Here is a 24,855-nt window from a genome sequence, read left to right on the forward strand (position 1 = left end):
CAGAAATGGGAACACAAACGTAAGAGGGGGTATTAATGTGTGAGAAGTGATGTACCCTCTGTCTGGCAAATGTAATTGTGACCCCTCTATACATTACAATTTTAAAAAAGAAAAAAGAAATTGTTTCCTCTGCTTCAATTTTTTGGAAGATTTTTGGGAAGAATTTGTCATTAATTTTCTTTTAAGCATGTAGTAGAACTTAAAAGTAGAATAATCCAGGTATTGATTTTTTGTGATAAACTTACACATATAAACCAATGCTTTTTATTACTGGTTTATTAAAATTTTCTATTTCTTCTGGGATCAGTTTTTGCTAACATTGAGACTCATCCAATTTTTTACTTCTTTATAGTATTCACCACAGCCCTTTCATACTTCTGTGAAGTCTCTACTGTATTGATTGATGTTCTCTTTCATTTCTGATCATTTTACTATGAGTAGTCTCTATACTTACCTTGATGTGCCTTGTTAAAATTTTATTAAGTTATTGATATTTTCAAAGAACAATTGTTCTTTTACTGTTTTTGTTGCCCATTATATTGATTTCCACATTATTGCTTATTATTTATTTTCTTCTGCTACCTTAGATTTCATTTTCTGTGCCATTTATAAAGTTTAAGGTGTAATTTTAGGCTATTGATTTGAAAGCTTTATTGTTTTTAACTATGTCTACTTTAAGAATTAATGGAACAAAAAGTTCTTTCAAAAAGTAAACTAGATTGAGAAACCCTTAGCCTCTGTAACCAATAGAGAGAGAAAGAAGACCACAAAATAAGTAAAGCTCGGTATAATGAAAAAAAAGATTGTCATAGAAAATGGCAATAAAGGGCTGGGATTTTGGCCTAGTGGTAAGAGTGCTTGCCTAGCATGCACAAAGACCCAGGTTCGAATCCTTGGTACCACATACATAGAAAAAAAAAGCCGGAAATGGTGCTGAGGCTCAAGTGGTAAAGCTCTAGCCTTGAGAAAGTCCAAGGACAGTGCTCTGGCCCTGAGCTCAAGCCCAGGACTGGCAAAAAAAAAGAAAATGGCAATAAAATTAGAAAACCATCAGGAAATCATTCAAAAATTAATATTTTAATAAATGAGAAAAATCTAGAATAAATGCAAAATTTTCTTGATGCATATTACCTGATAACTGGAAAGAACAGAACACATTTAAGCACTAAAAAAGTTGAATTCTGAACAAAGAAAAGCCCAGAGCCTGGTGTAGTCATGGCAAAATACTATCAGATCTTTAAAGAATAAATGCCAAGAATGCTCCTCAAACCATTTCATGTAATAGAAAGGACAGGAGCATTACTAAAAACATATGAGGGAGGCAAGTATTACACTGACATCTAGCCAGATATGAATACAATAAAAAACAATGTATAGATTAATTTCCTTCATGAACGTAAATCAATGTCTATAGCAGCACTTAGAAACAACAGCTAGACTATGGAATCAGCCTAGGTACCCAACAATTAATGAGGGAATAAATAAAACATATCCAAGCCAGGTGCCAGAGGCTCATGCCTCATTGCAATCCTAACTACTCAGAGGCTAAGCTCTGAGGATCACAGTTCAAAGCCAGCCAAGGTAGGAAAGTCCATACGACTTTTATTTCCAATTAGCCAGCAGAAAACTGAAATTCAAGAGCCTTGAGCAAAAAGCTCAGGGACAGCACCCAGGCCCTGAGCTCAAGTCTTATTACAGACCAAAACAAAAAGAATATATATACAGAGAATATATGTCTTATACACACACACATATATATACACACACATATATATACACACACATATATATACACATATGTATCTACACACAATGTAAAAGAAGACTGAAATTATGAAAATGGATGGTCATCATATGAACAGAGGCAAGTCAAGCTCCAAATGGCAATTATGACATTTCACTTATATGTAGCATCTATATCTAGCAAAAATGATAATATGACATGACTACAAAATGAGGACTTTGGGGGAGTAGAACTGAGAAAATGATGGAGAGACGACATGAATATTACAGAAGTCACAACTGCAATATGTCAACCAAACAGAACTCAGTATTATGAAGTAAATCATTAGGAAGTTAGAATCCGGGTGAATACAACTCTGATTTGCAGATTTGGTGACTATTATGAGTTACAGAACTTAGGGGAAATATATTGGCAGATGCAAAGGGCACATAATGAAGCTATCTTATGACCAAATCAATCATTTTAACTTAGAAATTATAAACTTAAACATCCATCTGTTTTAAGTGTTAAAATGTCTTTCTAGTTTTAAGTATTCTCTTCCCCCCTCTCTCTCTTTCCCTCCCCCCTCTCTTCCTCTCTTTCTCTCTCCCTCTCCCTTTCTCTATCTCTCCCCTGCCTCTCTCCCCACCCAGTGCTGGGGTTTGAACTCACAGCCTGAACTCCTGGGCTTGGTGCAGTCCCTGAACGTTTTGCTCAAGTCAATTCCCCCACTCAAGCCATAATTCTACCACTGACATTTCAGTTGTTTTTACAATTTTTGATTCCCTATAGACTTCCTCATGTAAGATGGATTTCTGCAATTCATGACTTATTTCAACTCAGTGGCTAAAGACTGGCTCTCTCCTCCCTTTGACCTGTGGTATGAATAGGTTTTTCAGCAACTCCCTCTACAGATGGCAACACATAGCACATGGTTTCTCCTTGATCTTCTAGGAATGTGTTATTCTACAAAATGTTATCTAGGCCGATAAATGTCTTAAGATGGATTACCATTTGATTCTTAATGTTACAGTGTCCTGGAAGGCATATTAGCTGGAAAGCATTGATGGCAGTGGCCATCATTTCTAAATTCTTCCCAACCTTTCTCTTTACATTCTAGTCAAATGAATTTCCATAGAGAATATCCTTTGGTTCTATTCATTCAAAAATAAAGGGTGGGGGCCGGGAGTTTGGCCTAGTGGTAGAGTGCTTGCCTAGCATGCATGAAGACCCTGGTTCGATTCCTCAGCACCACATACATAGAAAAAAAAAAGAGGCTGGAAGTGGTGCTGTGGCTCAAGGGTAGAGCTCTAGCCTTGAGAGAAGTCCAAGGACAGTGCTTAGGCCCTGAGTTCAAGCCCCACAACCGGCACAATAAAATAAAATAAAATAAAGGGTGAACAAATATTTGGAAATTCAGTTTGAGAATATGACACATCAAATTTGTTCTTGCAGCCCAAATGGAAACATTAACACTATCTCATTGTAAAAATTCAGGAAATACATTAAAAAACTCTTTGTTCTCAGTAAGGCAATTTAAATATTTCTAGTACTCAGAGACTTCTGTAATTTCCTAAACTGTAATTTTAAATTGCTTCGGGGGGTGGGGCAAGATGTTTAAAACTTTTGAAAACTTCAAGAATAATGCCCTAAAGACTTAATTATATTATATCCATAAATGTATTTTGAATAACCAATCAGAAGACTTTAAGACATGACTTTCCTTAGTCTCTATAACTATATACTTTTAAGATCTCACCTCAGATATATTCTTTTTGTCAGGGAGTTAAAGAGGTCTTTATTTCTGTTAATGTTAGCAGCTTTGTTGAAGTGTGATTTGCATACTAAAATTTTACTTATTTTAAAAGTATATTTTAGCAATTTACCATATCGTTTAATCATTACCCTAATCTAATTTTAGAATATATTCACAGCTCTAAAAAAGAAATTTTGTGGGAGTTTCTTAAATTACCCCTAATTCCTATTTAATATCTCTGTAGATTTGCTTTCTCTAAGCCTGAATATAAATGAAATCAAATAGTATGTGGACTTTTGCATCTTTCTTTCATTTAGCCTCTTACATTTATCATAGTATCTTTGAGATTCATTTACATTGTTCCATGTGTTCATACTTCATTCATTTTCATGCTGAGTAACTATTCCATTGTGTAGACAGATATACCACATTGTTTTTTATCAGTCATTTGCCAAACTTTTCATGTGTCTGCTTTGGCTTTTATGAATACAACTGTTGGAATGTGTTTATTCTAGCTTTTTATATGGACAAATATTTTTAATTTTCCCTAGGTGGATACTAAGAAGGGATATACTTCTGGTATGGTAAACTTATTTCAATGTTTTAAGAGTCTTACATATAACCCAAGCTGGTTTTGAACTTTCTCTTTTTCTGTGTCTGCTCCCAGGTACTGGAATGACACATGAGGTGCCATGAAGCATGACTGCTTAGGTTTTTGCAGTACTGGAGATAGAATTTAGGGTCCTGCATATACTTACCAAGTGCTTTACCCTGAGATACATACCTAGTTCATATTTAAATTTTAAGAAATCAAAACTTGTGCATTTCTCTACCACACCTAGGCTTAAGGAAAAGCATATGAAACTATCTTTGGGGAGTAGAACTACCTACAAGAACATTATCATAAAATGTATAATGTCAAGAAAAAATAAACTAAGGCCTACACTCACTCTAAACCAAGCATTCCATCTCATGTTTATAGAATAATCTTGGCAGCACAGAAAATCTGAATGTACATAGAAATTAAGATCATTCATTCAAAATGATTTAGGAAGTGCTGCTCACTTTGGACGACTCGATCTTAGACTTCAGATGGATAAATGGAAGCGTCCTTGTAGATAATTCGCTGTTCAGAATAGATTTCATTCCATTTTTCATACATGTATTCAACATATTTGGGTTCAGGTTCACCCCTCATCACCCTTTCTTTTCAACTTCTACTTCCTGCTAGCCTCCAAATCCTCATAAATGTTCTACTTTCATATATTTTTTCTTCATCTAGTTTCCATATGTGTAAGAAGCATGCAGTCTGAGTTTGGCTTAGCATGTTCCACTCATTTTCAAATGATATAGTTTCATTTTCCTTCTTGCTGGAAAATACTTCTTTGCATTTGACTACCACTTTTTCTTTATTCATTCCTATGTTTACCAGTACCTTAGCTGATTACATATTTTGACTACTGTGAATAGTGCCACAGTAAACAGTGTGCAGGTATCTCAACTGCATGCTATGATTCTTTTGGAGATGTACACAGGAGTGATTAGAGAAGCATTACACAAAGTAGTTCCATTTTTAGTTGTCTGATTTGCATGTGTCTAACTAATTCACTCTCCTACCCTGCTGCCTCACTGGCATTTTTGTTTTCTTAATGAATGCCATTCTGACCAGGTTTGAGGTAGACACACTAAAGTATTTTAATTAACATTTTCTTTATAAGTATTTGGAACATTGTTGGTGCATATATTGCCAGTTTCTATGTCTTTCTGAAAAGTGGCTGTCCAATTCATTTGCTTGTTTATTGAGTGAATTATTGGTAGGAATGGGAAATAGCTGTTTAATGGTTTTAGTTCTTATAGTGTTGATATTAATCTGATGTCAAATGAATTCTTGTAAAGAGTATCTTCCATTCTGTAGGCTATCTGTTCACGCTATTAATTGATTGTTTCTGTGCATAAACCTGTTAATTTGATAGCATTTGTCAATGCTTGTTATTATCTCTTAAACGTTTGGAATTCTATTCAGAAAAGTGTTACCTTGCTCATGTATTTTAAGTGTTTTCTCTGTGTTTTCCTCTAGTGGATTCAAAGTTTAAAGTTTTATATTAAACCTATCTGAATTGACTTTTGTACAAATTAAAAAACAGCAACCTCATTTCAGACTTCCACATGTGGATATATAGTTTTCCCAGCACCATTTGTTGAGGAAGCTGCCTTTTCTCCAACGTACATCTCAGGCACATTTGTTGAGAATCAGATGGCTATAGCTGTGTGCTTTTGTTTTTGTGTCCTTTGTTGTATTCTGTTAGGCTTACACATTTGTTTTTTGTCATAGTACAACTCTGCTTTCTCTCTCACTCCACTGTGTTCTATTTCTCAGTCTTCTATTATTTGTTTAAGTAATATGAGTTCTTTTACATGAGAGAAAGTTACTATATCTATGGCTGAGAGTAAAGTCCAATAGGTTCAATTTCAACTCTGAAAAATAAATAAAAATAAATAACTTCATGTTTGCCCAGCAAAAGACTAATAATTGGACCAACATAGAAGTAATATATACTTATGTGTTAATCTATATTTAGCACACAAAACAGTGTGTTCTTTGCCCTGTGTTTTTGCTTCCTTATTTGTTTTGCTTATGTTGCTTTTTTTCAGGTGATGGTAGTGAAACTGGTTTTGAACTCAGAGCCTCTTGTATACTTGGTGATCATTCTACTACTTGAGCCATCTTCATCCATGTTTATTCTGGTTATTTTTGAAGTCAGATGTTAGTTTTGATCATGCAAATCTGTCACAGCTGTAAAACAGGTACATGTCAAGGGACATGAGATGGTCTCATGAACTTTTGGCCTAGCTTATCCTTAAATTACAATCCTACTGATCTCAGCTTCAAATTATGATAGGATTTCAGGCATGAATCATTATGCCTATCTTTGGATAGTATATACAGAGAGAGAGAGAGAGAGAGAGAGAGAGAGAGAGAGAGAGAGAGAGAGAGAGTTATATTTATTCAGCAAAAACTGATTGGTTCAGCAAAAATACTGGTTAATTGAGTGAGTAATAGTAAAAGAGTAAGTAACAAATGACATGGAAATTACATAACTGAGAAGCTCATATTCTACCCAAAAGTAATGTCCCTTCAAAAAAAAACCCTAATTTGTTACACTGTAAACTCATTATCATCGCATTCTCAGAGAACTAGGCAATAAAACTCTTTAGAAACCAGGTCATTTTTTGAGCCATTTAACAAATACAACAGTTGCCACTAATGTCCTTCTACTGAAACACAAGATAGAGCACATGTCCCTATCATCTAGGTTGTCTGCACACAAAGCCTTATTTTTGTCCCAGACATCTCTACACAGAATGCTTACCAATTTGCAGACAAAAGAAATTCCTCGATACACAGTGATTTATTCAACATAGCAAGTGAGCCAAGCCAGTCTAATCAAATCCAACACAAGAATGACGTCCCAGAATGAAAAATGAGGCATTTTTTTCTGCTAGAGTTTGTAAGTGTAGATCATGAGCCTATCGTGAACCAATTTTCACAAGCACACAAAGACAGACAGCCTAACTGCAAAAGCAAAGGGGCATTTGTGAGAAGGGAGAGGATTTCTAATGCTGTCCTTTTATCTACTAGGTCAAGCTATATCTAAATCAAAGCCACAATTATTCTTTCAATTATATGATTCCATAAGAACTAACTTTACATCAGATTCTTCCCACTAAAAATCATATAGTCCTAACTAAAACTTTGTCACCTCATTTATATTTTTAAGGCCAAAAACTATGAGAACATATTTTTTTTATTTTTGTTATCTTCATGTAGTTGTATAAGGGGGTTCCATTCAATATGTCAGTTTAAGAGTACAATGCACCTTGACCAATGTCAACACTTTCATCATTCTCCTTATCCAAGTTCTCCAACATTCAGGGGTTCATCCTTCTTTAATAATGACGTCATCATCTGGGCCGGGAGTTTGGCCTAGTGTTAGAGTGCTTGCCTAGGATGCATGAAGACAGGTTTGATTCTTTGGCACCACATACATAGAAAAAAGCCAGAAGTGGTGCTATGGCTCAAGTGGTAGAGTGCTAGCCTTGAGAAAGCCCAAGGACAGTGCTCAGGCCCTGAGTTCAAGCCCCAGGACTGGCAAAAGAAAAAAATGAAGTCATCATAGTTTAACCTGTACTTGCTATACACAGAGTTACTCCAGTCTCATTTCTAATCATTTGTGAGGCAAATTTACATTTTTCCTAGGTTCTGCTTTTCATCTTTGCTCCAAGCCACTATTCTGAACTTCACTACCCTTTCTTCCTGGGGAATCTATGTCTCTATGTTATTCAAACTCTCATTGATACATTTCACCCACAAACAACAGACATAAGACCTCATAACACCTAAATTAAAATGTTCTCTTTACTTTTATTTAGACTTGAAAGTACTGTGAAGAGCACAGATTCAGCTCCTTATTAGCCATACCCCTTCACATGACCAATTAGAAGTCCATTTTCTTCTCTAGCCACTTTCCACCAGGTTGATAGTGCCTATTCATTTTTAAAAGAAGATGGGTTGGTTCCTTATCAGCCCTGATTCAAAAACATCAGCATCGAATCTACAAGTATCTTGAATGAGGCCTTTGATTGGAAAACACATCAAGCTGTGTGCTTGGGATTTATATACTTTCAATAAAATACCAAAAGAAGAAAGAACATGAACCATTGCTTGCCTCTCATGATGAAATATGAAAATTATCGTCACAATCCACATAAAACTAAGACCCAAATAGAGCATTCCTAACAAAGAACTCTGATTAGATTCCAGCAATCAAAGTGCTTCTAGCATCTTCCTTGGGTTTCTAAAAAATACCACTGCAAAACTTGCAGAAATCCTGCCACAATTTCTGCTCACAGCTACCCTGCAGCTTCTCTCCCACCATTTCTTTATACACAGTTTTCTTACTGTTTGTGCCCTCAACCAATCTCTTCTGACCCTTCCCTGATGGTGTTAGGTGCTTTCTTTCAAAATATTGCCCTTCTAATTCAAGGAGTTTAGAAAGGATAGATTTTGTAAGAAATGGGAACTTGGTTCCTAAATTATGTGTGGGAGGTTATTAAAACTCTCAAGAATTTTTGTCCTATATGATTTGTCAGTGCAAAATGCAGCTCTTCTTTTTGGCACATTGAACCTTTTAACATCCTGGGAGCTCCTCCAGGAAGAAATTATTTCTTACTATTCTATCCCTCTATGGTTTTATAATACACTTCTACTGGATTTATTGTAATTGTTCAATTGGCAGAGTTTAGAAGGAAGAAATGGCTACATGCACTTAGATTTGTAATTTACTAGGAATATAAATTTTAACATCAGAATGTGTATTTCCCTTAATATAAAATGTTGACTTTAGATCCTACCTCAGAGTATTTTATGAGAACTGAGTAAGAAAAAATAATGGGAACTGCTTTATTCAACCCTTGACCAACATCATGCTATTTAAAACAACATATATTCCTCTTAAATTTATCTATATACTCCTGTCTCTTCTAATAGACTGTAGGTTTTCTGAAAATATTGGTCATATTTATTTAAAAGTGCTTAGTAAAGGGAAAGGAATGCATTTATTATAAAAACTTGTTGAATGAATGATTGAATAGGTGATTATCTTTCTTATGCTGAAGGAAAACAAACTTCGTCAGCATTGCCTGAATAATTTTTACAATTGTCTTCCCTATAATCTATCTATAAAAATTCAAGAGGCTGGGCCGGGAGTTTGGCCTAGTGCTTAAAGTGCTTGCCTAGCATGCATGAAGACCCGGGTTCGATTCCTCGGTACCACATACATAGAAAAAAGCCGGAAGTGGTGCTGAGACTCAAGTGGTAGATCTCTAGCCTTGAGAAAGTCCAAGGACAGTGCTCAGGCCCTGAGCTCAAGCCCAGGACTGGTAAAAAAAAAAAATTCAAGAGGCTTCTCAAAACAATTAGCTCAGATTTTAGAGTCTTTTAGTATTATTTTGTAAAAATATATTTTAATAATATGCACAATGCATGTGTTACTGGGTATTGAAATAGAACAGATATAAACAGTGTCAATAAATGCATTAAATTACTGTTTTGTTTTTATGTATTAAAAATCTATCCACTGTTGAGAAATTCTCATAAAAAGCATAGATAGTATCACTGTTTACATATAGACCCATCACTTGTATAACAATAATTATAGTTAAAATAACACTTATGTGATTTCATTCATTTGGGGCATTGCTTGAATGGCTATAACAGATTAACTATAAAAGATGGAAAACTCCATTAATCCAATTAAATAGACACACTATTCCTGAATTTATCAAACTTATAGTTTGTCAATGACCAAAGTATAAAGATATTGATAGGGGGGAACAGAAAGTAGGAGCAAAACATGGGAAGGCATATCAATGTTCAAGAAGTAATGCACCCACTACCTGATGAATGTAACTGTAACCACTCTATACATTACCCAGACAATAAAATACAATAAAAAATGGGGCCGGGAGTTTGGCCTAGTGGTAGAGTGCTTGCCTAGCATGCATGAAGATCCGGGTTCGATTCCTCGGTACCACATACATAGCAAAAAGCCGGAAGTGGTGCTGAGGCTCAAGTGGTAGAGTGCTAGCCTTGAGAAAAATCCAAGGACAGTGCTCAAGCTCTGAGCCCAAGCCCAGGACTGGCAAAAAAAAAAATAAGATATATATATATATATATATATATATATATATCCTATACCTAGATCTATACCTTCTCACTGAGATCTAATTAAATCAGCAATTAAAAATAACATGTTCAAAACAGAAACTTTCATTTTCCATCCTCAAACTACATCATCTCAAATCTTGTCTATCTAAGGAAGTGGCAGTGCCATCCATTCACAGCTAACCCACCAATAAACCTATCAGCTCCATAAACCGAATGGACTGTTATTTTCGAACATTTCCTTTGCTACCTATTCTATTCCACCTTGCCACCTAAACTAATGAAATGGTTTGCCATTCACTAGCTGAGATCACATTTTTGTCCTCCTCCAATACAATCTCTGCGCAAAAGCCAGAGTGTTATTTTAGAAGAGTGCATGCAGAAGACATAGAAAAGATAGGACTAATCGACAGATTTCAATTTTAGACATTATTGTCTCTGTGAGGGGGGCTACTACATGTTATCAACTAGGATAGGGAATGAAGAATTTTCTTTTACATTATATTAACATTTGGTATCTTGGTAAGCATGAGTACTTCATTAAGATATGTGAATTTAGATTATATACATTCTAAATTAAGATAAAAACATTAAAAATGTTAATCTCCAGTTAATGATAAACACACAAGTATTTAGAGAAAAGTGCAGTCATGTCTATGGTTCACTTATAAATGCATCCAAAAATTATTTGGGTTTAATGGAGCTATGATATAAGTAACTCATAAAACATTAGAGGCAGAATCTAATTGGTGGGTATATGATGTTTAAAGATAATTTTTCCCATTGCCTTATGTTGGGAAGTTTTCACAATATGATGCTGGACAAAAAAAAACCTGTATAAAATACATTAAGAGCAGGGCACAGATGATCTCATGCCTGTAATCCTACCTGCTCAGAAGGCTAAGATCTGAGGATCATGCCTCCAAGTCGTTTCATGACATTCTTATCTCCAGTTAACTGCCAAAGAACCAAAAGTGGAGCTGTGGCTCCTATAGTAAAGAGCAATAAAGCTAAGGAACAGTGCAGAGGCTAAGTTCAAACCCCAATGCTTGGAAAAAATAAAACAAAAAGCAAAACCAAAACACCCTCTGTCAAAGGAAGAGAGCTATTGAATCATTTTGAATTTCTGAATTAGATCCTAAATGGTATCAGAATCAATTCTCTTAATTTGAGGAAAAGTTTTATTTCAAAAACTTTTCAGAAGATTATTTCCAACACTTACAAGAGAATGATTAAAAATAAATTTTAATAGTCCCTGTGAGCCTTAATTTCATCAGAAGATCTCAAACTTCATGTAGGAGAAAAGTTATACTATTTTAAGGAGGCAAAAGTTTTTAATATGTTATTTACAACCTCTACAAGACAGAAACTAAAGGTTAATTTTAATGATCCCTGTGAAGCTTAATTTTATGTACTGAACTCCTGTCGGGGTTTCAGGTACTATCCCTGGGGGCACAAGTGGAAAGGGGAAGAAAGAAAAGAAAAACAAAGTAGAAGAAATAGAACAGATAATTTACTCTGGAAACAGAGTTTGTACAATGAATCATAAAAAGAACTGTAGAGTACAAACTCTGTTTCCAATTCAAACTTCAAATTTCAAATTATAATGCCTAAAGTTCTCTCTGTAGAAAATACCTTTTTGTTACATGTATGTCGTAGAGACTATATTTTATAGTATGATTTGATGATCATACTTAAATTTAAAGTCTAAAGAGCCACGTAATGTGTGACTGTTGTTCTTAATGTACTATGTTATTTCTCTTTTGTTGTCCCTTGGTTATCTCATATTGTTGAAAACAAGATGAGGGGAGGGGTTGGGGGGAAGGAAATGGGGACAAAAACATGAGAAGGAGTAGCAATGTTTGTTAAGTAATGCGCCTTCTATCTGGCAAATATAATGTAACCCTTCTATTAATTACAATAAAAAAAATACATTTAAAAAATAAAAAAATAAGTAAGCAAGTTACAATGCCTCCTGAAAGGAAATGTGGAAGTTGGTAGAAGAATGTCATGATACCTCCATATTAACTGCATAGAGGTCCTGGGACAAAACAAAGGGAAAGAATAATGCTGAAGAGAGAAAAACAAAAAGAGGACAGGAAGGACAAAGAAAATAAGGGAACAAAGAAAAAAATCAGAAAGGAAAAAAGAAAAAAAGAATGGGTGGAGGATGGCAAAGAGAAATGTAAAGATTGGACAATGAAACAAAACTGTCACTACCCACTTAGGATAAGGTTTGTGTGTAGAGAAAGTCAGAAAAATAATTTGTAAAACTAAAAAAAACTGAAAAAGAGCACAAGGATAATTTATAAAACTCAATAGCCATTACTGAATCAAGTACAACTAGTTAGAAAATGTACTTAGATCACAAGACAGTATGCTAGAAATAAACTTCACAACTTGGAAGGGCTTATGGGAGGGAAAGTGGGAGAAAAACATGGGAAGGGGTAACAATGTTCAAGAAGTTATGTACTCACTACCTGATGAATGTAATGTAACCCTTCTACACATCACCCTGACAATAAAACAAAATTAAAAAGAAAATGTATTTTGAAACTACCACAGGGAAACATAGGAAACACACAAAAAAATATAGCCATAGAAAAACTTTCTGAAAAGGACCCCGTTAGCTCAGGAAATAAGAGTAAGGATGGCATCAAAGGTAAAAGCTTCTGTACAGCAAAGGAAATAGTTACTAAAAGGAACAGATAGCCTATGGAATGGGAGAGAAACCTTACCAGCTATCCGACACAGGATGAATAACTAAAATGCAGAAAGACCTTACAAAACTAACCACTCAAAGAACCAATAATCCAAGTAATAAATTAGCAAACAAGTTCAACAGAGTTTTCAAAATGAAAAAAATAGAGTTAATAAATGCATGAATATAAAAAAGTGAAAGCAAATATGGCACCGTTTGGGAGGATGAGGACTGAGAAAAGGAAAAAAAGGGTGATTAAGATAAATAACATTAGGCCAGGTACATGGGCCTAGTGGTAGAGTGCTTGCAGGAAGCTCTAGGTTTCATTCTTACATACCACATACACAGAAAAAAGCCAGAAGTGATGCTGTGGTTCAAGTGGTTGAGCACTAGTGTTGAGAAAGCCCAAGGATAGGGAGTGCCCAGGCCCTGAGTTCAGGACTGCCAAAAACATATATATACATATATGTGTGTGTATGTGTGTGTATATATAGAGAGATAGATAACATAAATAACATTGAGTACATGAAATAGCACAATAAAACCCACTGAAAACTGCAGAATGTGTGTGTCCATTAAGAGAAAGGTCTACTGCAGACATGTGAGCTGGACAATGCTGAGATTCCCTGTCGCATGAGGTCCAAACCTCCAAGCATGGACCATTCTACATGGAGCATTTTAATTCTAAACAAGTATCCTTCGGGCCTGGTGATCTATGGCTCAGAAAGGTAGGAGATGGATGATCTCAGCACTCAGCCACTTCTGACCTCTGAGGCAAGAATGTTGGCACAGACAAGACAAAGGGGACAATCAGGCCGGGGCTGACATCACAAAGTAGGCGGGCCGGACCCTCTGAGCCCAGATGCGGGCATCCTCCCCCAGTTGCCCTTTCCAGCTTCCAGAAGAAAGGGAGTCTTCTAGGACTCGCACTCTGTCTGGTTGCTTCCCTGGCCCTCAAGCCTCGCATGTTTGCCCTCGGTGGCCGCTTGACCGGTGTGCTGACCACGCGCATTCTCGCATCACAGGTAGGGGTCAGTTGCGCGGCAGGGCATGCAAGAGGCCACATCTGTCTGAGCTTCTGGACTGACCTTCCACACACAGAACCAGATTCCCCAGTCTGTGGCCAGGATAGAAGTGACCAGAGGTATCCTGCTGGCTGGATAGCCTCATGGGGTCCCAGAACCCCAACACTGTCCAGCCTCTGGGGGTTGTGGCTTTAGAACCACCGCCCTGTACACGCTGAAAGTCTTAGGACAAAAAAGGGCCCTAGGTGACAGATCCAGACCTGTCTTTCCTTTCAACACAGGCGGGATGGGACGTAAAGTATTTGGGGGTACAGTGCCCTGGGATGGAAGATCTGCCCAGCTGCCTAGGTGACCTGCATGCAGTTGGTCCCTAGGCAGAGTGAGAGCTCATGACACACAAAATGATTTCCATTCGCCTTCGATGAGAAATGTACAAAATGGACCATGTGATCCAGGCTTGCGGCTTTGGGCACTAGCCTGTTCTGTGAATGCCCCCGCAGATGGCATTTCCTTTCCGCGTTTAGGCTCTTGCTCCGTTCCCAGGTCACGAGATGGAAAGCGACAACCTATTCTAGAAATGGGCTTTCTGGTGGATGCTTTCCTAAGAATGGCCGCTAACTGCAGGTTTTCACCCTTCTGATCACTGTGCCTTCCAAACACTGTTTTGGAATAATTTTTATTATTTTTAAGTACTTGTGCAAAGAAGTTCTTAGTCACCAAAGCAGTGTATGAATACAGTGTGTCTTGATCAGCGTTACCCCATTCAACATCTTCATCCACCTCTCCCAACCCACCTCCTCCTCCACTTTTCTTACTTTTTTTTAAGGATATGTTTTTGGGGATAAGTGTTGCGTAGTCTTTGCCATTGAACAAAGCAGTTTATGCACACAACATATCTTGAGCTGTGTCATCCCTTCAACATTTTCACAAGCACCCGCAACCTCCTCCTTCCCTTGTTTGTCTTAATTGTGTGACATATAGTAAATTCTTGACTTCATTCTCACCTCTTTCCCCTTTCATTCTTCTACCATTTCCCCTTCTCCCTACCCCCATCCCATTACAAGTACCCATTTCCTGATTATATACATATATTTTGGCTTTGACTAAATCTTCCTAAAGAATTATACTGTTTGAGCTCACCATAGAGTCTATTACATTTCAGCTAATTCATTTGTGAACGCTTACATATTAGCCAATATATTTCCTTACAAATTTTCTCTGAACTTAGAATTTTCAGCTTTCTGCCAACATTCTCTTAAAAACTGAGCTTTCATTCATTTCTAGTTATTTGAATGAAGCCTAAGTTGGACATAAGGAAGTGTCAAACACGGATGGATTTCCTGCCTCAGGCTGACCAGTCTGTCCAGTCCTGCACTGAACTGAGGAAGATCATCTCCTCACTCACCACTTTCCAAACCCCACATGCTCACTCTGTGTTTCTTGGCCTCTCACCAGTTAATAAGGGTCTGTGACTATGACCAATTACTTCAGTCTCCAGATGCAGCCTTTTAAAAATTGTAGATACTAGGCTACTTTTTGTTCTGCTAACACTCTACTACTAGAGTTTGCTTTGAAATTACAAAATAGTGTCCACAAAATGCAGCAAGTCCTCTAGGGTTGTTTATAATGTGACTTGAGCAATAAGACTATAACCGACATGAACGGATATGAACAATGAACTCAAGATGATTAAATCTTACATACAAATAAAATACATATTGTTTTGTGAACAAAAAATTAGGTCAGTACACAAGTGTAATGCTTTCTCTAGACAAATGGCTAATATAAGCAATAACTAACTGGTCCTTACTTTTGCAGAAATAAAATGTATAGGTTTTTCTAACTATTGAAAAGATAATGGTTCTTAAATATTTCTATAAAACTGGTACAGCTTGATACATTAAATGTACTTCCTCACTTTTGTATCTGTCATGAAAAACTAATATGTTTCGGGTACCTGGTTCCTCCAATTTCCCTTTTTTAGAATTCATATATTCTACTACTCCATTATTACAGTGATGTTTGATAGCACTTTACTAATGTATTACTTAAATTTCAGCCCTATTTTTCACCATTGGTTGTTTCATTAAGTGTAGAAAATATAGCAATTTCTCTTTTTGTAAGAGGTTATAATAAAAAAGTAAAAAGATTTCTCCTAATAAATATATTCATTGCACCTCCAAAAGAATTTGTAAAGTTTTTTAGATGCAAAACCCTACCATATAAAATCCTGAACTAAGGTAAGGTCTCAACTAAGTAAGGGAAAACTGTAAAATTAAATGATTCCTAATTGTAGTTTGCCTGTACACAAATAACATTAAGATATATAGGCCTTTGTATAAGCATCTTCTCATGAAAAAGTGACCAAAAAAATGTTCATTCCTGATAATGCACAGTAGCTATGTGTTCACCATATTTGATACTGGTTATCTTTATTAACATCTCTACAGGAACACATCTAAGGAGATTTTCTGCAAGTACAAAATACATTTTTTTTTCAGTCTACTACATGTCCCTTGTTTCTAGACTCAGATGTGGTTGTAACCGAACATCACATAGCCTACCTTCCCCCAAATATGTGTCTGCCTTATGTCTCTCCAGGTATGTGCAGCCTTTGCCACAGGCCCCAGGCAAGATGATGGAACATTCTATGAGTTTCGTACCTACTATCTTAAACCCTCAAAGATGAATGAGTTCCTGGAAAATATAAAGAATAAAATTCACCTTCGGACAGCTCATTCTGAACTGGTTGGATATTGGAGTGTAGACTTTGGAGGCAGAATGAACACAGTATTTCATATTTGGAAATACGGTATGAAGTGTTAGCTTAAGTATTTAGTACAAATATTCATTCTATTAGATGTCACATGGAGATACTACTGGATCTATATCACAAGAGATATTCCTAAGTTAAATAAAACTATTAAAAAGGCAGCTAGTGCCAAAAATAAAAGTAAATTGTGTTTACTGTTCTCAGTGGCCCACCTATAGCAACCCTTTCCCAAAATCTTATCATAGCTAGGGAAATACGAATCTTTGTATATCAAACAATAAAACTGTAATCCAGAAAAAAAATAAACAGTATACTAGAGAAAAATGGTTAGTGCAGAATTTAAAGCTAAGCTTGCAAACCACAGTGTGTTAATATCACAAAGCAAAAGTACCTTTTCTGATTAATAAAACTAGGGCTGAATATTGATGGTGAAGCAAAAGTAATTCACTGAAAGAATTAAGTAAATGGAGATTGCAAGAGGCTGACAGTCAACTTTTGAGCCTCTCAATTCTGAGATCCAATAATTATCTTATGTTTGGAGACCACTCTGTTCCTGAGAGTTGTAAGGAATCACTGACATACTAGGAAGGTAAAGGAAACACTGTGTTTAGTCTTAACAGTTCACATTAGAATGCCCAAGAACTCTTAATTTCATCAAAGATTTGGCCATCAGTGTCCTAATATTCCTAGAATAATTGATTATCAAAATTTTTCATTCTATGTCTACTGCCAGAACATTTTAAGGGTCTTCTTTGATGTAATAGAACAAGCTGTGCTAAAAGGTAACTTACACTTTGGATATCCTATAACTTAAATCATGACCTACCAGGAAAACAAAGTCCTTATTCTCATTTAGTATGTATGACAGGTATTATTCCTTATCCCCAACATCAATCATATAAATTTACCATTCACCTCATGAGATCTTTAGGAGTAAATATGATACTAGGCCCATACATGGGTAAGAGTTTGAGTAACTTAGAAAGAAGAGATACAAAAGTTGTCGAAAATGACTGTAAGCCAACCATCCTTTGAAGTTGATCTGTTCAAAAGGAAACCATTTTTTAAATTTATTTTGTTAAAAATGACTCCACATGTGCCTTGTTTTAGCCACTTACCACTACTAAGAAATCATATCATGTTTGTGTAAACTGTCAGCTAAATACCTTCATTGAATAATAAGAGATGCACGCACACACACAAACACACACACACACACACACACACACATAACACACACGGAGTACTAACTACTGAGTACTAGGTGCTGAGCATTATGCTGCCCTTTTCATAGATAAATTCATTGAATACTCACACCACCATTCGACATGGAGCTGCATTATCATCTCCATTTTTATATACAGAGAAGGGGACCCCAAAAGATACCCAGCCATCCAGGACGTGGTAAAGCCTTCAGAAGCCATTCTCTCACATGACCACAGTCTCCTCTACTTCTGTTCCTCATGAGATCATGAGTCTCCCCAGGCAGATGCCATCCTTTTGGCATCTCCACAGTATACCTAAGTGCTGTGAGCATTTTGCTGGAATGGATAAAATCTAGAGCAATACAGTTGGTTTGAAGATGATTTTTTTTCATTTTTCTTAATGCTTTTCTCCCATAGATAACTTTGCTCATCGAACTGCAGTTAGGAAAGCCTTGGCTGAGGATAAGGAGTGGCAAGAACAATTCCTCCTTCCAAATTTGCCTCTCATTGATAAACAAGAGAGTGAGATTACTTATCTGGTCCCTTGGTGCAAAATCGGAAAGCCTCCAAACAAAGGTAAGTCTTCCTTCTAACCACTTTGGATTTATCTGGCATGGTGGCTCACGCCTCTAAGCTACTCAGAAGGCTAAGATCTGAGGATTGAAGTTCAAAGCCAGCTTGGGCACTAAAGAATGTGAGACTCTTATCTCCAATTAATCACTAGAAAATGGGAAGTGGCGCTCTGGGATCCAAAAGTAGGGCTATAGCCTTGAGCTGAGGAGCTCAGGAACAGTGCCCAGGCCCAGAGTCCAAGACCCATGACTGACCCCCCCCCAAAAAAAAGGAAGAAAGAAAGAAAAAGAAACATATTATTGTTATAAAAATAAATTGAATCTTTATGCTTATCCTTTCCCCCCAAAAAAGGGAAAATTGAAGTGAAGAATTTTTTTTCCAAATTCAGATTTTGAAACTTGGTAAACTTGGTCATGTTATGGGGGAAAAAAATCACTTGTCCATAGGGTTGAGAAATTTCTCATTGGGAGCAGAAACCATGTCTGGAGAATGAATGTGTCATATATGAAATCACCCCATTTGTAAGGAAATGGAAAGACTTAGAAAACATCATATTAAGTGAAGTAAGCCAGATTCAAAGGAACATAAGCTCAATGGTTTCCCTCATTTGTCATAATCAGTAGAAACCTTGGGCTCTCCTAGCAGACATTTACAATAGAACAAAGCCTAGATACAAAAGGCCATATAGTAGGACACTAAATGAAAGGACCTCCATGATATAGAAACAAAAGCAATGTAATGAGTGATTGTTGTCCTTAATGTACTATGTTATCTCTCATCTCTTTTGCTGTCCCTTGGTTATCTCATATTGTTACAGCATTTTACCTTGTTATCTGATTATTGTATATATGTTTATTTGGTTATTTGAAATAAGAGAGAGAAGGGGGAAAACAAGATGAGGGGCAGGGGTGAAGGGAGGGAAATGGGGACCAAGGTATGGGAAAGTGTATCAATGTTTGGCAAATATAATGTAACCCTTCTATTAATTACAATAAAAAATATAAAAAAATTAAAAAATGGCCAAACTGAAAAGGATAGTTTTTAAAAAAGAAATTGGATCAAAAACTTAAAATAATACCAGTTTGAATATAAAAGTATCTCCCACAAATTACAAGTTGTTTAGGGAATGAATTAACCGAAACTGACAAGCTATATTACTATAATTTTTCATATATTTCCCTATAAATATATAATTAATATTTAATATGCTATTTATTTTGCTTGCTGATTTCATGTCAACCTTTGGGGGGGTGCCAAGAGCGGAGTTTGAACTCAGGGCCTGTGCATTATCCTTTAGTTTTTCCATCCAATGTTGGCATTCTACCAGTTGAGCCACAGCTTCACTTCTGGTTTTGTGATCATTAATTGGAAATAAAAGTCTCACAGACTTTTCTGCCAGAAATTATTTCAAACCATGATGCTCAGATCTCAGCCTCCTGAATAGCTAGAATTATAGTTGTGAACCAAGGTATCTGGCTCATTTATTTCTTTTCCAAAATTACAGATTTGGGAAACTCAAAACTCCTATTTCTTTTTTTTTATTGTAATTAGTAAAAGGGTTACATGATATTTGCCAGATAGAAGGTGCATTAATTCACATACATTGATACCCTTTCACATGTGTTGGTACCCGTTTCCCTCCCCCCCACACCCCCCACCCGTCTTGGTTTTCCCCCCTTCCCTATCAAATTTCAAATATCCAAATACAAATAAATTCAATATATCAGATAACAAAGTGAGATACTATACCAATATGAGATAACCAATGGACAGCAAAGGAGATGAGAGACAACATAGTACATTAAGGACAACAATCATTCATTATATGGCTTTTTCAAAACTCCTATTTCTTTATATATATATTTTTTCTTTTGGCTTGTCCAGGAGCTTGAACTCAGGAACTGGTTCTAAGCCTCTTTTTGTTCAGGTTGCTGGTGCTCTACCACTTGAGCTACTGTACCACTTCCAGCTTTTTCAGAGTAGTTCATTGGAAATAAGCATCTCACAGATTTTCCTGGTCAGAGTGGCTTTGATTCATGATCCACAGTTCTCAGCCTCCTGTGTAGCTAGGGTTGGTGTAGTCCACAGGTTCCCAGTTAAATTTTCAATATCTGTTTCCTTAACAAATATTTTAAATTTAAATTATGCTGGAGTCAGGCACAAGTAGCTCACTCCTGAATATCTTGCTACTTAAGAGGCTGAAATTTGTAGGACAGAAATTCTAAGACAGTCCAGGCAAAAGGTAGTAAGATTTTATCTCAACCAATGGTAAAATTAAATTAAAAAATTTTTTAAAAACTTTCTGGGAGTTTAGCCTAGTGATAGAGTGTTTGCCTAGCATGCATGAAGACCTGGGTTTAATTCCTCAGTATCACATACACAGAAAAAGCTAGAAGTGGTGCAACGGCTCACATGGTAGAGCTCTAGACTTGAGAAATCCCAACAACAGTGCTCAGGACTTGCAAAAAAAAAAAGAAAAAAAGAAAGAAAGAAAAAAGAAAAAAAAAACTGTGCGTGGTGGCACAGGCCTGATGGACATGCCATGTGAAAGTATACATGGAGAGAATCACAGTTCAGTTCAGTTACACAGGCAAAAAGCAAGACCCTATTCAAAAAACAATGAAAGCAAAAGTGACTGGTGTTATGGTTCAAGTGTTAAAATGCCTGCCTAAAAAGTATAAGTCCCTGAGTCCAAAATTTCCTTACTGCAAGCAAACAAACATTGCTAAATAAATTAAGTAATCCCAAATAATAGTTTATCCTTACAGTTTATGCAGTATTCATTTTTCTCCTTTCCGCTCTATAACTAAGCTTGATAGCCCATTCTTAAATATAGGAATGGCTCTCCAAATCTGCATATGTAGAATAGGCTTCTACTGGAACAGCAAATATGATTTTAAATTATAGGATATCTTCAGCAAAATAATGTTTTTTCTCCCTATTCTAGGAGTGTATGAACTGATAACCTTTCAGATGAAACCCGGAGGCCCAGCTCTATGGGGCCACACATTTCAAGGGGCGATTCATACTCACATCAATCGAGGTTATGCAACACTCATTGGTGTTTTCAATACAGAATATGGAGCACTCAACAGAGGTATGGTTGCCTACCTCTTCTATGAGACTTCAGTGTATACAAGGATCTACTGATATGTTCCTTCAATCTGTGTGACTTTCTCTTGAGAGTGATTCTTTTTTATTGTTAAAAGTTTAGTGTTTTCTAATAAAGGTTGAAAAGATAGTCTTACATCGTATTTAGAATGTTAACAACTGGCTGGGGACCTAAATGCTCTTTAAAAAAGAACAAGAGGAAGAGGGACAAAGAAGAAGCAGAAGAAGAAGCAGAAGAAGCAGAAGAAGCAGAAGAAGCAGAAGAAGCAGAAGAAGCAGAAGAAGAAGAAGAAGAAGAAGAAGAAGAAGAAGAAGAAGAAGAAGAAGAAGAAGAAGAAGAAGAAGAGGAGGAGGAAGAGGAAGAAGAACAACAACAACAACAACAAGAACAAGAAGAAGAACAAGAAGGAGGAGGAGGAGGAGAAGGAAGGAGGAGGAGGAGGAGGAGGAGGAGGAGGAGAAGAAGAAGAAGAAGAAGAAGAAGAAGAAGAAGAAGAAGAAGAAGAAGAAGAAGAAGAAGAAGAAGAAGAAGGAAAGAAAGAAGAAGGAGGAGGAGGAGGAAGAGGAAGAACCACAACTACCACCACCAACAACAACAACAAACAACCTGATGTGCTAGTCCAACTATTCAGAAGGTGAAATCAAGATGAGCAAGACCCCAAATCAACCAAAAGCTAGGGGTGTTAGGGGGTATGCCTGGATGAGCAAAGTAAGGCCAGACAACTGCCTGAATAATATCTAAAGCAGAAAAGGGCTAGTGGTGTGGTTCAAGTGGTAGAGGCTTTGTCTCAAAGTATGGAGCAGAAAGATAAACACTTGTACTACCAAAACAAATATTAACACTTAATGAAGCTTTATTTAATGCTAAACTGCTTTCCCTCATATATCTAAATTAAGTTTTAATATGTGAAAGAATCTTGAGAAATAATCTATTTTTCATTCATTCCTTTAAATGTACTTTTATTGCCTTTATAAAAAAAATAGCATTACTTGAAATAGAGAGATTGTTTCTAGGTAAATATATAATGTACACTATTTTTAATATTAACACTCCCACCCATAAAAATGTATCCAGTTTTTGTATTGTAAATTTAGGAAATATCTGTAAAGTTTACCTCAAAAGATAAACAACTAAGGATGTCTCCTTAGTATTTGAAAGGCTCAAAATGTTCACCTACCTTCTTATTGTTTCTGGTTTTTTGTTGTTCTGTTTTCTAGTTTGAGTTTTTTTGCCAGTCCTGGCTTGATCTCAGAGCCTGAACAATGTCCTTGGGCTTTCTCAAGGCTAAAGCTCTACCACTTGAGCCATAGCACCACTTCCAACTTTTTCTATGTATGTGGTACTAAGTAATCAAACCCTGATCTTTGTGCATGCTAGGCAATCAATCACTCTATCACTAGGCCAAACTCACGCCCTGTTTCTGGTTTTTATATCTAGCTGATTTCTAACACTTGCAGTGATGTACCCAGAAATGCTCTTAGTGATAAGAGTGACACTCTCATCTAAAACAAAGGACACCAGGAGTATTTCAGGTTTTAGAATTTTTTTTTGCCAGTTGTGGGGCTTGAACTCAGGGCCTGAGCACTGACCTTAGACTTTCTCAAGGCTAGAGCTCTACCACTGGAACCACTACACCACTTCCTGATTTTTTCTATGTATATGGTACCGAGGAATGGAATCCAGTTCTTCATGCATGCTAGGCAAGCACTCTACCACTAGGCCAAACTCCCAGCCCAGGTTTTATATATTTTTTAATTAAGGATGCTTCATAAGAAAATTAAATATATGGGCCAGGACATTGGTCTCGTGGTACAGTGCTTGCCTACCATGCACAAAAGCTCGGGTTTGATTTCTTGGTACCACATACACCAAAAAAAGCCAGAAGTGGAAAAAGCCCAAGGACAGTGCTCAGTCCCTGAGTTCAGACCCCCAGAATACCAAAAAAAGAAAAGAAAAGAAAAAAATGAATCACATACAAAAGTAGATGCCTGTTTGGGATGAAGAAAAAAAACTTATAAAAATCATCTCATGCTAACATAAAATAAAACCAAGATGGATTGTGAGTCTGGATGAAAAAAATTAATTCATAGCAGTTCTGAACCAATACACAAATGAATTTTAGTGTTGTGGATGGAGACTACATTTCAAAGGTAAAAGCAAATCGAACTGGGTGCAGTCAACTCACACCTATAATCCATGCTATTCAGGAGGCTGAAATCTGAAGATCACAGGTAAAAGCCAGCCTGGACAGAAAAAAATTCATGAGACTCTAATCTCCAGTTAGCTACCAGAAAGGGCAGAAGTGGAGCTGAACTTCAGTAGAACACTAGCCTTGAGCACAAATGCTAAAGGACTGAGGCTAGAACCTGAGTTTAAGAGCCAGGACTGGCATGCACATAAGCATGTGCATACATGAACAGGAGTGCGCACACACACACACACACACACACACAAACACACACTCACACATACACACACAGCAAATCAAGAAGCCACAAGGAAAATCAAAATTATGCTCAGAAAACCACATTACACAAAGACTCAAATTTTTTGCATGTGCCAAATATCTATAGAAACAATTTTTAAGTGCTAAACTCTTCATTTATTATTTGGACACTGAACTATTTCTGAAATATGGCCAGATTCCAAGACAAAACTTTCATGTAACAACAAACACAGGAGAGGTGGACCATAACTGTGCATGGAAACAAGGCATTTGAAGGGGGTGAGAGTTAGGAGACTTTATTACATTTGAATTTTTTTCTCAACTGCACTGTCAGCTTCTCCCTTTTCAAAAGGAAACAGTATCTTTGAACTTGAGGCAGAGTCTCCCATTCTTGGAGGCAATGGTTCTTCCAGGTGTGATGCAGGTTGACCAGTATCCTGCCTAAAGCCCCTGTGGTTGTCTTACCTTGCATCAGGACATACAAAGGATGGGAATGAAACTCCACACTTACAGAAACAATTTTTGGTTTATTTGCACAGTTCATGTTCTTTGGTGGAATAAGGATGCAGACAGCCGTGCTGCAGGGAGACATAGGTCTCATGAGGACCCCCGAGTTGTGGCTGCAGGTAAGTTATTTTCATTGAGGATAAATTAGTTTTAAAAGCAAATTTGACTTAATAATTTATATGTCCACATAATTTTTTTCCAGTACGGGAAAGCGTCCAATATCTAGAGACTCAAGAGAATATACTTCTGATTCCTACGTCATTTTCACCATTGGAATAGCTTTCTACTAAAATATGACATGACTACCTGA

The 24,855-nt window shown here is 36.6% G+C and overlaps 1 protein-coding gene across 2 annotated transcripts; it reads left to right on the top strand.

Moving 5' to 3' along the window:
- The first annotated feature begins 13,752 nt into the window (after positions 1-13,752).
- Positions 13,753-24,855, top strand: LOC150065726 (protein NipSnap homolog 3A-like). Of its 2 annotated transcripts, none has more exons than XM_090329161.1 (6): positions 13,753-13,929; positions 16,531-16,741; positions 18,325-18,483; positions 21,428-21,577; positions 24,578-24,664; positions 24,748-24,855. In XM_090329161.1, exons 1-6 carry the CDS (start codon positions 13,870-13,872, stop codon positions 24,822-24,824), a joined length of 744 nt encoding a protein of 247 aa, XP_090185287.1. In that variant the 5' UTR covers positions 13,753-13,869; the 3' UTR covers positions 24,825-24,855. The 2 variants fall into 2 exon arrangements, with proteins under 2 accessions (XP_090185287.1, XP_090185288.1); XM_090329162.1 differs by lacking the exon at positions 13,753-13,929 and adding an exon at positions 14,017-14,048.

The sequence above is a fragment of the Megascapheus bottae genome, chromosome 3 (assembly GCF_031878675.1).
Source record: "Megascapheus bottae isolate mThoBot1 chromosome 3, mThoBot2.hap1, whole genome shotgun sequence".
Taxonomy (NCBI): Eukaryota; Metazoa; Chordata; class Mammalia; order Rodentia; family Geomyidae; genus Megascapheus; species Megascapheus bottae.

Coding starts and splice junctions, on each gene's coding strand:
- LOC150065726 (XM_090329161.1), top strand. CDS start 13,870: ATGTTTGCCCTCGGTGGCCGCTTGACCGGTGTGCTGACCACGCGCATT. Junction 16,742..18,324: donor ATTTCATATTTGGAAATACG/GTATGAAGTGTT, acceptor TTTCTCCCATAG/ATAACTTTGCTCATCGAACT. Junction 21,578..24,577: donor ATATGGAGCACTCAACAGAG/GTATGGTTGCCT, acceptor TTATTTGCACAG/TTCATGTTCTTTGGTGGAAT.